Raw genomic sequence first — 16,681 nt, 5'->3', positions numbered from 1 at the left:
TGAAGTTGTAATTAAAATGTGTAAGGTGTACAAATACTCTGCAAATTCAAAGCAAAAAATACAATAAAAGTAAATTAAGGTGAAAGGAAAATGGCAAAATCATGATTACATTAGAATACAAATCCTTTGATGTGCAAACCTAATTTAATCTAGATGTACAAAATTACCTTAATGACCTGCACAATTAGTAGAGGGGCCTCTGGCTGTGTGCAATAATAGTGGTTCTCATGATTACAGAATAAAAAACCTGTTTGTGTGAGGTTCCTCGTCAGATAGTGGATTTCAAGCAAAGACTCAGCCATGAAGGAGCTTTTAAAGTAAGTCAGGGATAGAGTCACTGAAAAGCACAGATCAGGAGAAGGGTACAAAAATACTGAAGTCTTTGAATATCTCTGTTAATACGATCAATTTAATCAATAAGATCTAGAATTGTATACCCTAGATCAGACTGTCCCTCCGCAGTGAGGAGCTGGGCAAGGAGAAAACTGGTTATAGATGTAGCTATGAAGTCACTGAAAATGGCCAACATGGGAGAAAATGTGCATCAGTTAATATTCAGAACACTTCACAAAATATGCTTACATGGCCAGGTGGGAAGATGGAAGCTATTACTAAAAACAAGCCATCTAAAAACCCGACATGAAGTTTGCAACAAAGCCCCAGAGTGATCCTGATAAAATGTGCAAAAGATGTTGTGTTCAGCTGAGACCACACTGGGACTTTGCGGTCTTAAAGCCAAGTGTTACATTTGGTGCAAACTCAGCACAGCACATCTCCCAGTCAACATTATTCCTTCAGTCATGTATGGTGGTGGCAGCATCGTGCTGTGGGAAAACTTCTCCTCAGCAGGGACTGGAAAGCTTGTTAGAACCAAAGCAAAAATAGAGCAAAACACAGCCAAATCGTAGAGGAAAACTTTAGTAAGCTAAAGACCTACAACTGGAAAGAAAATTCACCTTTCCTGTAGGAGAATGAGCCAAAGCACAAGGCCAAAGCTACACTGGAAAAGAAGAAAATGAATGTTCCTGAGTGGCCCAGTCAAAGTCTCAAACTTAAGTAAATGTGCCAAAAGGATGGGCAAAGATTCTACCAAGAAGGTGCGCAAAGTACTTGCAGCTACAATTGCTGCCAAAACTACTTGAAATTGATTTCACCGGTTTGAATACTTACACAACCAACATGTCATTTAGTTTTTCGTGACTTTTAACAATAACTTATCTTATCTTTAGAAGTCTTCAGTCTGAGCATTCAGGTTTTGAATTTTAAGTTTAAAAAAATGTGTATGCATTGTAATTTCACAGATTATAACAGCATTGGAAGGGTTTGAATACATTTGTGATGCACTATACACATGTCAAACTTTATTTAAATGTTTGTGCTTGAAATCTGTTGTAAGGCTACTTTACAAAGATGGCTGGGACCTTATAACAAACATGAAAAAATCTGACAGTCTACTCATATTAAATGGGTAAAATATACCTTTTTTCCTTTAGGATGAATCCTATCTCTGTTGCTTTCCACCATAGTCAGTTTTTCCTATCTGGACAAATTGTGCTTGGACACTAAATGTTTTTTGCTTAGTTGCTTAGTCTAACTAAAGTATGTGCTACACTGCCAGTTAAAACATGACAGCGAGCAACTTGAAATCCTGATTAATGATCCTGATCTATAAATGTACACAGTTTTCCAAATCAATTAAAGAGAACTAACTTGTGGGAAAATGTGTTTTATGCTTCTAATCGCTTCAGATTGAGTCAACAACTTTAGACAATTTCAAATTAGCCTATTTTCTATAGAACATTAAAGAACAACAATGGACAGCAACAATTTGTTATTTAGAACATTTCAACATGCACCCAGAAAATATTTAATGTAACAGCAAACAAGGTTAAGTTGACAGTGTTACATACAAAAGTCTAATGATATATCATTTAGGATGTCTCTCAATAAGTGAAACAAGAACTTACATTGCTAATCCTCTTAGAGTTTTCCTTGGCAAGGAGAATTTCTGGAGTTTCTGCCACAGAAGACAATGTGCCTTTGAGTAACATTTTGTCCTTATTGTACTGCAACTGCAAACACATTGATTTAGGATATTAACACAAAGCAGACTGAAGGATGACTGCAAACCATTAAGGTTTAAGTGCTAAGCTACAGTATTTAACTGTCATTTTTTCAATATGTTTGAAATTAATATTCACATTAGCTAATTTTCCAAAACAATGTTCCAAATAAAATCATTATGAGTTAATAACTGCTGTTTTCCAGACTAAACTACACTATTTAGGTTTCCTTGGAAAGACAAGAATTAATCACAATTTCTTGTATAATGACTCGGATCTGTGATCTACAGCCAGGAATATACAGTATATGTATTTTACTTACTGAACTGACGTTTTTCTGGCTGGTCTTCACTCTCTGCATTTCTGGTGTTTCTGCTACCACAGCATATGAGCTTTTTAATTTTTCTGCCTCATGTTTATACTTTTTCTATGTAATAGAAACACAGAATTGGCATTAACAAACTCATGGCTGAAACAGACCTTTATCAAGGTGATTTTAAAAAAGAAGAAAAATCATCGCACTTTGGTAAACTCAAAGCATATGATTAATGTAGGTTATTAATGCTCTTTCCAAGCATCTTGTATTGATACCACTGACCATACCGACTAGCATGGTCTCCCTGTGCAGGTACAAGTAATTACCTGACTATACATATCCTTCAGGTATGCAGCATGTAACATCTCAGGGGTGTCTGTTACTGTACCATACATGTTCTCTCGTAGCTGGTGCTTACAGGATGCCTGTAAGATGCACATAGAATAAAGAATAGATAAGATGTCCTGTATAGTTACCAGCCTGACCTCAGTGAGCCCTAAAAATGCAAATACTAAGTGACTGCCAGAGGGAATGCATCAGAACAACTGAAAAAATAGCACAAGTAATTCTACTTCTAATTACTAATTTAGATTGTCCAGTCAAACCCTAATTAAGAGAAGTGGTGTAATTTGAATAGTAAGCTTTACTGAGGTAACCTTCCCAGCTGAGAAGAACACCACTCCACTTTAATGAGGAATGAGCCAGGGAGCTGCTGTAAGGGTGAAGATGGGGCAGAGGGAGGGATGTGAAAATGAAACATGCAAGAAATAAGTTAGTTATAGAAAGATGGGTGGAAGTGGTCAAGATTAGATTTATACAATTTTTTCCTCCCAAGCCTTTTTTTAAACTCTATTAAGTGGATATCATTTTTATATGTGTTCACAGGATTCACACACCTGCCAAGAAAGGCACACAAGTTCAAACACAGACACAAAGGTTTTAGGACTGCTTTAAAGGGCACTTCACTGTACAGTAAAAGAACTTCCAATTAAATATGACTAATTTCACCAAGAAATACAAGAACATCTTACTGTGTCCTACATACAGTATGAAGGTATAACTAAACAAAAACAAAAATGCAACAATTAATTTCTTATATTAAAGCAGTGCAATCTCCATTTTATTTAATTTTTCAATTTTACAATGAAATGGAATAAAACAGAATTTTCCTTTTCTCTTTTGGAAGCGTGCACATTTCTCAATATAATGTAGCCACATCTTAGATGAACAGAGCAGTCAAACAGCAGAGCATCACAGATGTGCAGTCACTGACCTGGCTGGCAATCTCCGATGCTCTCTTTACTCTCTTGATCTCCAAGACATCTGTGCTCAATTCCATTCCTTTGCCCTTGATTTCAGTCTCAAGATCCTTTCTATATTCTTTCTATAACGACAGTGTCAGAGGTAAACCTGTGAAGTGGCCACTTGATTTCCTAGACACATGGCATTTCTCTGAAAGTGTACTGCTGGCAAGAGAATTATTGTATCAGAGAATTCCAACAGAAGTCAAAACTTGTAAGTAATGAAGAAGTGAATGCGATGTGCATCTTCCTCTTATTTTATTTGAGATTTTATGTATTATATCATGATTTTGAGGTAATTTGTCTAGTGATTCCCTGTGGTATTCAGGAGACTCTGTGAGTCCGAAAAACATATTTTTAATTTTTATTTTTTGTTGGAAAGAAACCACCTCACTTTAAAATGTGTGATATAAAATTAAAGAAAACTATTTCCACTGTTGTGAAGCCTTTCGTGCATAATTTCTGATATGTGTTAAATACTTATATGAAAATACTATAAAACAGGAAATCATACATGTTTATTGTGTCATACATATAAATTATTTTATACATCATAAAATAATTAAATGCACTTTGGAAGTGCTAAATATAAAACTATTCAACGCGCTGCGATAACCCTTGTCTAAGCCAGGAATAGATATCTTAACTATCTAGATACAGTTATTTCTCACAATGTGAGCCCACAGAATAAGCAGCAGAGTTAACAGCAGGTGCAAAACCTGCTTCTCACACTGATAAAATTCATAGACACCCAAAAAACTAAGGGTGCAGCTTGGCACCCTGACTGACTTTGAGCCCTAGTGATATCTGTCCAACCGTATGTGTATGACATTTTGGAGCTCCCACTCAATCATACAGCTTGACCACTACGACTCATTGCTTGTTCATACCAACCCACCTGACTGGCCATCTGAGATGCTTTTTTGGCTCTTTGAATGTCAGGAATCTCTGTGCTGACCTCCATTCCCTTCCCTTTAATTTCATTTTCCAGGTCCTTCCTGTATTCTTTCTGAAATACAAGGATTTCGGCATTACCTCCCCTGATAGGGTTCTGGCCACCCCAGCAATAAGCCTGTACACTCATTACGAATAATAGCACAATGTGGGTGAATAAAAGCACCTCGCTGAGTATCTGCCCTGCAGTTTTCACCCTGATGAAGTCTGGTGTTTCTTCCAAGCCTGTCAGTCCCTTTCCCTTCACACTTGTCTCAAGGTCCTTTTTATATTCTTTCTAGATAAGGAAAGGGGAAAAAATACAGAATAATATTATATTCCCTCCAAGAATGAACTGAGCCATTTGTTTTACAATTTTAGCACAAAGAAAACACAGTTCCATCTGTTCATGTGCAATTCTCCTAAAGCAATCTCTACATGACAAATGACTCAATGCGTTTTTCATTCACAGATTATTTTAACATATTATTTAATGAAGTTTGTCTTGTTAAAGATAAGCATGAATGCCAGTGGTGAACTCTTAAGGCCTCTGTGTTGCTTGCTTTGCATAATCATCAACGAAAGAACCAGCCCTCCTCCAGATCTCTGCCTGTCCGACGGCTCCATGCTTCATTCCACCAGCTGCCTCAGCCACACTCGTCAGGCTCTCATTCTCCTAGCCAGGAGGATCTCTTCCGAAGTTAACTAACACCAAAATATGATGCCTGAACTTCCAATTCAATAAATGTTGCAGCACAGGCTCATTAAATGCACAGTACTTTGCACAAGTATTATACTGTTGTGGGCTCTTATTGCAGTTGTAGCAATGATCTGTTCTTGGACTTTTCTTCCAAACCTGTACTTAGAAGTTTGGTCGAAGCCCTTATTAAGGCAGAGAAGAGGTGTAATTTGAATTTCCTTTAATGAGGAATGAGCCAGGGAGCTGCTGCAAGGGTAAAGATGAGGTGGAGAGAAGGATGTGAAAATATGAATGCCTTAATGGCTTAATTGCTTAATGCAAGAAGTGAGACAAAATTAGGGTTTGTACTCTTCCTCCAGAACATTTTTTTTAAACTCCATTAAATCATCAGGAGGAGCCCTGCCCTTCATACAGCTTCTGTGAGTGTAGTTCAGTATGCTGAAGCTGCAGGAGAGGTGTCTGCTCTCTAACATTCACCAATTATTAATATACCCAATTATTAATCAAGTGAAGAGAATACAAACTCATAATTGTGTCTGCTAAATTGGCTTAGGAACTTTTCAGGAAACAAAATATATTTTTAAAAGTTTACTTCAAAGAAAAAAGGTTAATAACCTAATAAACTGGAAAACTGTAGGTGGGGTGGCTTTGGTGTGGAAATAGGATTACTAACAAAATTCAAATAAAATACAGTGCTACTAACATCCCGTTTACTGAATAGTTTTAAAAGGATGTCAGATTTTATGTCTGTACTGAAATTTTTTGTACTGTCGTTACTGTACTTTAAGCTCTGAACTGAACAGCAGGGCAAATTTAGTGGAACAGGATACTTTGCCACAATAGAGGTAGCTCATTGGAAAATTCCTGTTTTCTTAAAATTAGCCACTAGAAGGAGCCATTCTTCAATGTAAATTTCAAGTAGCACAGTTTTTCAGACAAAAGCCATCATAATCAAAGGGAAGCTGTTCAGAACAACCTTTATGGAACTCTCCAAAACCATTATACCAACCAAAGTATTTTTGTTGAACAGAACCTTTTTTTACAGCATAGTTAAAGGTTGAACTCCCAATTCACATTTTAAAAGTACTATGCTCAGGGTTGCAAAGTCAAAATTATTGATAAATAGGTAAATCCAGTTATCTCAATGTTTGTTGTCAATCACAGTACATACCAATGAAGCTGATATCACTCCTGCTATGCACTGTCACTGATTAGTAAACTGGTAATTTTACTCTTCTCCTTCCAGACAAAAAGTACAGTAATATATTTTTTTCTGTTCAATATACTGTACTGTAATATCAAGGGTTGCTGCAGTTGGGGTACTAGATATAGTAGATGGACAATATTAATTGACCAATGCATTTCTTATATTTTGCAAAACTATTTTTACTGGAGGGAATCGACAGTCACATGAGAGGGTTGTACTATGGGAACTCTGTGGAAGTGAAAAATCATTTTGAAGTAAAACTGAGGTGCTCTTCAGCATTTTACTGTACAATAAAAATATCCTGTAATGGAGGTTTATATGGTACTTAAACATCAAGAGGTGGAAAAGTATAACACCATATTTTCTGAGCCCTGACGTTTTTTTGTTTGATCCCCAAGGACTACATACTGTACATGTAAAAGAGATATTAAATACATATATTTTTAAATATTAACACTAAGCATTCAGCTGCCTAATATGTATGCGCCTTTTGTTCGCTTGAGCAGAGTTAAAAGTTTAACAACTTATCTAAAAATGTCTGAAAAGTGGACTGGGAATCTTCAGGCTGTCTAAAGCAAGGAGCTTCCACCATGAGTCTTCTTTTATATTGAATTCATCAATTGCAAGGGCTGCCCTGGGGCATCAGTCAGCGACAGCAGTGCATACTGCAGGACCCTAGGACACCACAGGGGTCGCTGTGTCACTGAGAGCTCAGACAGCCCTGTCTGGTTAATCCCACACTTTCATCAGGGAGGTACAGTCAGACGAGCAAACGTCTACCTCTCCTTGGGCGAGATACTCTCATCGGGCCTCTCACTGAATGCGTTGGACCACAGCAGAGTTATTTTTGTCACCCCGAATAAGAAATTGGATGTCAGTTGAATATGGAAAGAAAGATCCACACCTCACTAAGAAGGGTGCTGGCATGTCGAGCGTGTAAGTACCCTGGAGTCAACTCAAGATCCACCATCGCCTTGCCTTTGATATTGTCGACGTATTCTCTTCTGTATTCTTTCTGAAACCAAACCAAGATACATTTGGACACTATGCATCTGCATAAATGCATCTTTGTGAAGGCGCTTAACAAATGAAACACAAATATCTTTTCCAAAACATTCTGTACTGGTATTTTATTCCAAAAGTTTTTTCAGGCATTAATATCCCATTTTATTAAATTAGGGTGCACAGAATCAAATAATACTTATGGATACTGAATATGTTTTCTGGCATTACAAAATGCAACAGAGCACCATTGTCCTCAATTTTATTTTCCATTATAAAGAACAGAGTGCTGAAAAATACACAGCAAAAATAAGAAATCTAGAATAATGTGTTTTGCTTTTTCAACTACGGGTATCTGTAGTATTCTGGAGGATTTCCAATTTACAATTTATCCATCTGTTTCCTAACTGCTTCTTCCAAATCAGTGTTGCAGGGGAGCCAGAGCCTATCCTGGCAAGCAATAGGATAGTGACCCTGTATGGGACACTAGTCCATTGTCAAACACAGACAGGTATACACACTCACACCAGGGCTAGTTTTCCCAGATGCCATTAACCTTCTAGTGTGTCTTTGGACTGTGAAATGAAACTTAAAAAACTAAATGTTCTGTGCATTTGCACAGAATTCCTATCCTCTTAAAATTGTAATGGATCCCTGTGAAATTCAGGCAGGATGTTTAGGTCTCCCAGCATACGTACAGCATACATCCATCAATGGTCTGGGTCCAGGCTATTTAACTTATTAGTTAAATAATATATATGTAGAAATATAACTATATAATATAAATATGCAACACTAATACATAAGATCTGCTCATTCAGGACTTTTTTGTGTATCAAATGCCAGGTTTGCCATAGTGGGCAACAGAGCCCTGTGTGCAGTATCATCTCTGCAGAACTCATTGCTCAAACCCCTTTGAGACTCTGCGACTGTCAACAGTTATAAAACTTGCTTAAAAACACATTTTCACTTGAGCTTCTAATGTATAATTTACTACCCTTGGTCCCTTGGTTTTACCTGTGTAAATTTAATGTGCTTTTCTGACCTGTTAAATAAATTGCTCTTTTATGTGTAATACTGAAAGGTCCAGCATTCAGGGTGAGAAGTTTCACTAAGTCCTTATGCCATTTAAAAGCAATCTTTTTTCAGTACCTCACTTTGAATTTTCTGAGCCTCCTTTGAAACCTGATAAGTCTGAGTGTCCACAAATTCCAGCATTGACTTGCCTTTAGATTTTTCATAATCTTCTTTATATTTGACCTGTGTAAATAATGCAGTAGAAACCACACGTTAGCAGTCCTCACACAGCCTCCAGCTCTCAAACACACTTTATCTCATAGAAGACATACCTGACTGTGGAGCACTGCATTTTCTTTATGATGAAGCTGCTCAGCTGTGTCCAGAGCTATGTGGTAATGACCTTTGGATTCTTCATACTGCTTTTTGTATTCAATCTGAAAGGGAACAGCAAACTGCATGCAATGAATACACTTGAAAGCAGGAGAAGAGGTGCTTTTGTTTTTTTCTCCCTTCATTTTCATTACTTTTGCTAAGTAAACCTTTTTCATTTGAACCTCTACACATTAACATTGTGACACTTTCACCTTAGTTTACCATTAATGGCATAATAACCACATCCAACACGTCCTCATGAATATTTCAGCTCTTTCCCAGCTGAAGGGTGGATGTGTAGATCCATTCCCACACATTCAATGGTTTTCAAAAAACTTTGCTATTGTTGGAGCACCCAAATTAGAGGTTTGTGAACTCATGCTATAATTAGGTCTGTGTCTATCCCAAAGCAAACTGGATCTAAGTAACACCTTTTGAAGACAAAGAGCTTTTTACACAATCTTCCCAGCCATATTATAAAAACCAACACCTTGGGTTCTTCAAGGAACAGCAGAAAGAGATCCTTGGGTCATTTAACTACTAACTACCAAAAGCATGTAAATAGGCCTCCTCTTACTGTATGTGTAAACCTTCACACATCCTGAAGGATGTACTGTATTAACTGGATTTTTCTGGGCTATTTGGCAGTTATTAAATTCTCGCCTCTCTCTTTCAGGGTTAACAGCTAGACTCATGATTGGCACATCTCAGAAAACTGTACACTTGGAGTGCAGGGCTGAGTGTTGGAGCCTCAGCATTGCTGGTTAGAAGTATGCAATCCGGTTTGCTTCAAAGCTGCGACAATTGTGTGGGGGTGGTGCTGGCCAAAATGCTACCACAAAGCCTCAAACCAGAGACAGTTGAGTCTGTGCTCTGGCAGTCATTTCACAGGCATCGCAGTGCGATAAAAAAAGCAGATGGATAGGCAATGTGCATGATTCCGAGGGGTAATCTACAAATCTAATGATCGGATGCGAAGCAATGGACAACGAACAGGATATTTCATTGTCCCAATTATCAGTGAGGGAGATCGGAAATCATACCGCGCTCTGCAGCTTGGTGGCTTGTAGCGCATGTTCAAGATGGAGAGTGTTTGGCAGATCTGTAGAGGGCTCATGCATCTGCTGCAAACCGGTCTTGTATTTCACCTGAGAGAAAGAGGGATAAAGGTACCTGAAATAAGGTCACTAGTTTCAGTTGCCGCTACTGTCATTGTATCCATCTACCTTTTTATTAACCTCTTCTTTGCAGTTCAGGGTCAAAGGGGAGCCAGAGCCTATCCCAGCATACAACAGGCAAAGGGAGGGGCACCCTGGATGGCACACCAGTCCGTAGGGCAGACAGCCACAAACACAGACACACACACAGGGCCAATTTTCCCAGAAGTCAATTAAGCTACCCCTATGCTTTTGGACTGTGAGAGAAAACCAGGGCACCTAGGGGAAACTCACACAAACATGGGGAAAACATACAAACTCCAGACACACAGCACCCCAGGGCCAAAACTTAACCCAGGGCCTTAATGCTGCAAAGCAGCAATGCTCACCCTTGTGCCACTCGGAAGCACCACAATAGATTCTAAACTACCACCTCTGGGTAAAAGACTAAAAACATTTTGTCTAGCTTCCAGTGACATTTGACAAAAATGCTACTGCAAAACAAGAGTCTGAATTTTCCTTGTTTACAATTTCCAGGTTGTGCATCTTAATTTGAAAAATCCCCAAATCCGCCTTTCAAAACTGGAATCCACGGAAATCAAAACTGTTCAGTTAGTTTGTATTAGTTCATCAGTAACTCTTTTGTGATCTACAAATCAGTTCACATGGAAGCTTACATAGATTTCTTTAAATCACAGTCAGCGCAAACCCCCTTGGGGTTTTAATGTACCTAGTCAGTATTGCAATATTCCACGCCATAAATTAATGATTTGTAATGACGCAAATAACTTTTTTATTACTTCACTAAAATATTGCACTGTAATACTGATCTTCTGATGTCACTGGACATGATCTCCAGTATTTCAGGATTTATATTTTCAATGTGCAGTAATCAGAGTGAAAAAACATAAATCCATCCATCTTTTATACAGCTTAAGGGGTGACACAAGCACCGGGCCAGAATGAAACCCATAACCAAAGAGCTGAGCTTCAGCAGCGTGAAACATGACATCATAATAAACACCAGTCGTTTATTCCAAAGTGCTCCTTCAAAGTTATCAGTTCAAGCCTGTCAATAACCAAGACATCGAAATTTGTTTTTGGCTGAAATAAATTAAGACCCTTGTAAAGTAACTACAGTACATTCAGAAAAGATGAGGGATAGATGAAATAATTATCTCCCTTTTGAATAGTGATATATGGCAGAACAGAAAGACGACAAAATACACAACACACTCTCATTATCACAAATTAAGCTGTGATAGATTTATCACTACAGCTCCTGTATTTGATGTTCAAAAATTCTTTGTAATGGAAAATCACCACATTAAATTAATGCATGACAGGTAAGAGTTTGCTTAAAAACAATACATATTAAAAAATATCTTCTTAGAGTATTTTCTGTCATTCTTAAAAATAGATGTTGCAAATTGAGTGAGCATCCAGTTAGCTTTAAAAACTCAATTGAATACAGAAGCACTAATATATATGTGATGCCACAAGGAGCTTATGTTATCTCAGCCATACACTACACTTTTTGCCAATGAACTGCGTGCACACTCACAACTTCTAGACTTCCTACAGCCCGCAATTTTCCATTAAAAGGTTTCCATGGAGACTGCTGCTTGGCTACAGGATTTCAAATACATGCACTTGAAAATGCTCTGGATGCATGACACATGTTCACAGAAAAAACAGAATGAAGCCGTAAATTAGCATTCTCAATTTGAAACCTAGAATCACAGACAAACAAGCTTTTCTCATTCATAATGCTCTTCACCATGATTTCCTGTTGTTTTTGCTTTTCTCTAACATTAACTCTGTGATATAATTAACACCTGTAAATATGGATAAACAAATAAACAATCACCTCTACAGCACAATGTAAATAACACCAGTATCATGCATTTCATTATAACAGCTCAATAATACCATTAACCTGAGAAAAGTGCAATTTATCTTGTAACACCCAACACATTGTTGCGTGTTGGCACTGTCTTTTCACTAGTTCACTAACTTTACAATTAACATGCTAAATGCCATTTATTGCTAATTCAAGGTTATTTAGCAGCATCCAAGTGGTTTAGCATCACCCCACAACTCTCCTATGTACAGGACATTTGTAAACAGTTTTTGCTTTTCACAAAATAACAGATTATTCTAGGACAAAAAAATGCCTTCAGTGACAGGGCACTCAAGTTGAGCCTTGTGATCTTTCCTCTGAAAAGCCTTGGGGCCTCGGTGAAAATTCTCTGCATTTGCAGTCCTGACACCCTAGATTTGTTTGGACTGAGTCAGCACTGCTGGTTGAGTATGATCTACAGTATATGACTCACCTGACTTGCCAAGGCCGTAGCAGCCTGTGTCTGTTTGAAGGACACACTCTCCCCGGGATTGTACTGATGCCTCTTTTCTTTCAGGTCCCTCTCAAACTTCTCTTTGTATTTCACCTGTTACCAAAGACATTGGCATGACGCAGACAGCTTTCCTCAGAACTCACACGCCAACACGCCTCCAAATCTGCATTTTGGCAAACTATTTCTGTCTATAGCTTGCGTCAAAACACTTGCTGTTGAGCTGCTGTAAAGCCTCAATGGCCAAGTAAGGAAAAATAATGTCCTTATTAAAGGTGATAGAAAGAATAATGGGCATGTCTGACATGACTAGACAGTTTTGATTCCCAAAGGAAAAATGCTCAAGATCTAAAAAATGATTAACTACAGTAACTGAAAAAAAAAGATTCCATGCTGTAATAATACCCAAATCAGTCCTTAAGAAGCTTCACCTGGCTATAATTCAATAGTTCAGTCAATTTCTCATTATGGCGAAAGGAGTTGACAAATACAGTATGAAGGGAAAGCGTACTTTGGCATTAACACTGGCTGAAGAAAATGACAGTTCTGGCAGCAGATCAGCGCTGTCACAACCCCCCTCAGTTGAGAGGAATGAGCCAGGGAGGCAGCTGTGAGGGTGCAGCTGAGGTAGAGGGAGGAGGGCCAGAAAAGTTGCGTGCAGAAATGTTGACAGCAGGCAAGAATTTATACGTAAGACAGCAGATGTGCAAAATTACAATCTGACTTCCTCTCAAACGTCTGTTTAACAACACTATAAATGGGAATAAGGTGGAGAGTCTTTTCCAACACATGGCAAATTTACCTGGCTGACGAGTTTGGATGCCTCTTTGGCATGCTCAATATCAGATCTTCCCAAGACCGACTGATGATTATAGACATCTGCTTTCATTTTGCTCTTATAAGCCACCTGAATCAAATACAAAGTAAAAGTATTTCAGGTAGGTAAACACCTGAGGAGTTTGTATTGCTCATTTCCAGAACAGGCTAGTAGAAAATAGTGTCACTATCGTGTAACACAACACATTGACATTAAAGTAATTGTTATGGTTAATTATTCAAAAGTAACTAGCAGCATACTGACACTGCAGATTTGCGTGATCACTATGTTGATACAGTAAAGTACAACAGTGATTTTTTTTCATTGCCCATTTAATAATAATTTATGTATAAATTCAAATTTATAAAGCCAGGGAAATCCTGGTCAGATAGATAACTTCCTTACATCATAGCAGGGATACATTCCTGAGGATGTAGTCTTCCTGAGACTTTTGAAGGAACGTTTAAACTGCCACATAAGAAATTGTGACATGGCTCCTTTAAAGAACTACATGACATTTCACACTTACTGTAGAATGAATAAGATTTGTGACTATAGCAATATTCTGGTAAGACAAAGTCTTCTTTTAAGGTAAAACATTATATCAAGAGGAATTAATAAACTGCAGTAAACTGTATTTCATTCTATACAGTAGGTAAACTGAAAAAGAAAAGATGCATACATCACTGATGAGCTTTGTAGTCTCTGTTGCATTCCTGATGTCTAGTCTGTCAGCTACATCTTTATACTTGTGAATGTCCTGCATTCCCTTCTTGTATGTAACCTTTAAAAAACACAGTTATCTTAGACAGCAATTGTTGATTAACAATTGTTAATCTCTCAATTAAAACACTACATTTTGAAGGGAACCGATAATGATTTTCTATGGAGAAATCAGTTCACCAGGAAAGTTAAGGCATCATGTTACACTGTTATGAATTCTGTAGCACCGGCAGTAGACAGCATTAACCTTGGGGGAAAATAAAAAAAGGCTTTTTCAAAGAGAAGTGAAGAATTAAACAACAGCCCCACAAAGTGTAATAAAACAGCAGTGCACAATAATTTTTTTCATTTGTTTCACAGGGAAACTGTAAAACCTCAAATAGCCTTCATTTCTGATGTTCTTGATAAGCTGCAAATAAACATTGTCTTCCTGTCCTCAGGGTAGAATCATGTTGTAAAAACACCATATCATCTAGATCGATAAAAACGGCACATAACTAAAGTGGACCAAACCCGCTTTTGAAAGAACAAAAGGTAATTCGGTTAATGATTTTGGTATTTTATAACCACATTTATCATAGGATGCCGCAGTAGTATACATGAAAGGGCAATTTTTTTAATGTAAAGCAAAATTGAAATGGGGGTAGAAATTATATAAATTCAGACATGTGTAAGCAAACAAAGCTATGGGCTTTGTACAGTACAGTATATACTGTACAAAAGATATGGAGACAACCTACAACAATGGGAGGAAGTGCAAACAAAAAATAATCAATAAAGAAATAAAAGAGTGCTCCATTCACTTCAAATCCAAAGCTTTATTTTACTTTCAGTTTCAGGATGTACATGTGCAAACTGATTACTGCACCTGGTTTTTATTGTACCTAAGTGTTCTTTCTTGTCAATAACACATTTATTTTTATGATAGATTTCTATTAACTTGTAATTTGTAAAAATAACTTAAATTTGTCAATTTTTCCAACCTCTTTTTGCTGTTGCGCTTGATTAAATGCAATAGAACAGTAGTTCAATATTCATGTTTGTCATCTGAGTGACTGTAAAGGATAGAGAGAGCATTTCTTTCAATCACTGAGGGACGTCTGACTTTTACTTTGGCTTTTTAAATTAAAATAAGGGTTTGGATGTAAAGCAAGTGGTGTATTTTTTTTCCTTTGTGAAATTATAAACTCTATTTCTTTAAAGAACTGGATCCATCTGGATGACTGGGAGTAGAACTGAAATTGTAAGACATCAAGGCTGACATTACTACCCAGACTGTTGAGCGTGTTTTGTTGGACTAAGTTCTCCAGAGGTTCAGTTGCAAATTAACATCTCTAGTAATCTTACCCTAGGTATAATTTCCTCATTTATAAACATTCCCAGTAGAGCACAAATAAAACTTCTATTTAGTGGATGAGAAACAATGTGAAATACATGGTTTGGAATTACTCACATGATATTTCAGGTGAATTCTTTGTGAACGGGCGGGTACTTACATTGCTTTGATGCTTATTAACTTCCATGGCATGAGCTACATCTGGGGGTTCTTTCATATTAGAATAATCTGACTTTCCCTTTTCTGCATCATACTTCTGTTTATACAGTATCTGTGCAATGGAGCAAAGAGACAGCATTAATACCTCTGTGCAATGATTGGTTGTGGTGTGTGAATATTACTTTCTATTCATTGGTTTCTGTTACATACCAACTATTACATGGAACACCCACTTAATATTTTAATATTGATATACATTTTTTTAGAACACAGAAAACACACCTAAAAGTAAATGTCCCAAAAAAGATGAGATGAAGAGAAAATTTTACACACTGGAATTCTAATGCGAGAACAAAACATTAAAGTGAAAATCTTGGTACATGCTTTTTGGTATAATAATAAACATTAGCAGAAGCAACCATTTTCTACATGGTGCTACTTAGAATTGCCAGCAGTTCTGAAGGATACAAATAACTTAGTATTATGATACAATCCCAGTAAACTTTGAGAATCTTAATTAATTTCAGATTCATACAAGTGTCACTGAGCTGACACTACGGACTCTGTGGAAAAGATACTGTTTAATGAATAATATGTACAGCTTACATGTACAACAGAGCTGCCAGATTTCAACTCATGTTATTGGATGGAAAGAAATCTGATGGACAATTTTAAAATGGGTATTGTTTGGTCTAACTGGTCTACATTGAAACTTATGCTCCAGTGATTGCAACACTATTAGAAAAATACTGTAAATTTGTTCAATTTGAATTTATTTCACTTACGACTTGCTAATGTGTAACCAAATATGCATGTGGAATGTCTTTCAATTTTCTAACTCCTACCTTCTCAGGGTATGTAGTGTATTCTTTATAATACCACTGAGCTAACTATACCTACTGTAAGCTCAAATACAATGTTGTGTTGAACAGCAGAAATTTCATTTTGAGATTGCAACCTGGCATCCTTCAAAATGTGCCAGAATTCTAATCTGTATTATGATCTGTGGTAAGGGACTCATTTGAACTAGAACATTTTGTTTTGTTATTTATTAAGTCTTATTTTCTAGGCTCATAATGGTCACCAAATACCAATGCTACATATTAAGTACAGGCCAATATTTTGTTTGGCAGTTTGATTTCTCTAAACAGTTGACAGATATTATAAATAAAAGGTCATATGGAATAACAGAGGATAGGTAGCGTGCTTGTTTAAATCTGA

At 37.1% G+C, this 16,681-nt stretch overlaps 1 protein-coding gene across 12 annotated transcripts in view; it reads right to left on the bottom strand.

The window, feature by feature from the left end:
- The window catches only part of nebl (nebulette), a 116,864-nt gene that overhangs the window by 17,708 nt on the left and 82,475 nt on the right, over positions 1-16,681 (bottom strand). For 9 of the 12 annotated variants that reach the window (XR_001479207.2, XM_015354564.2, XM_069191036.1 and 6 more), the window contains 14 exons: positions 15,462-15,572; positions 13,925-14,026; positions 13,228-13,332; positions 12,408-12,521; positions 9,958-10,062; positions 8,872-8,976; positions 8,675-8,782; positions 7,425-7,535; positions 4,801-4,911; positions 4,579-4,689; positions 3,653-3,763; positions 2,706-2,804; positions 2,386-2,490; positions 1,968-2,072 (listed from right to left, as the gene is read on the bottom strand). The exons of the other annotated variants lie outside the window; for them this stretch is intronic. Coding sequence is in view for 8 of the 9 variants with exons in the window: in XM_015354564.2 (XP_015210050.2) it covers positions 1,968-2,072; positions 2,386-2,490; positions 2,706-2,804; positions 3,653-3,763; positions 4,579-4,689; positions 4,801-4,911; positions 7,425-7,535; positions 8,675-8,782; positions 8,872-8,976; positions 9,958-10,062; positions 12,408-12,521; positions 13,228-13,332; positions 13,925-14,026; positions 15,462-15,572 (1,503 nt within the window). In the remaining variant the exon portion in view is untranslated. The remainder of the gene's footprint in view (positions 1-1,967; positions 2,073-2,385; positions 2,491-2,705; positions 2,805-3,652; positions 3,764-4,578; positions 4,690-4,800; positions 4,912-7,424; positions 7,536-8,674; positions 8,783-8,871; positions 8,977-9,957; positions 10,063-12,407; positions 12,522-13,227; positions 13,333-13,924; positions 14,027-15,461; positions 15,573-16,681) is intronic. 12 annotated transcript variants of the gene reach the window in all.

This window comes from Lepisosteus oculatus, chromosome 6, assembly GCF_040954835.1.
Source record: "Lepisosteus oculatus isolate fLepOcu1 chromosome 6, fLepOcu1.hap2, whole genome shotgun sequence".
Classification (NCBI taxonomy): Eukaryota; Metazoa; Chordata; class Actinopteri; order Semionotiformes; family Lepisosteidae; genus Lepisosteus; species Lepisosteus oculatus.
This window is presented reverse-complemented; position numbering and strand designations above follow the sequence as displayed.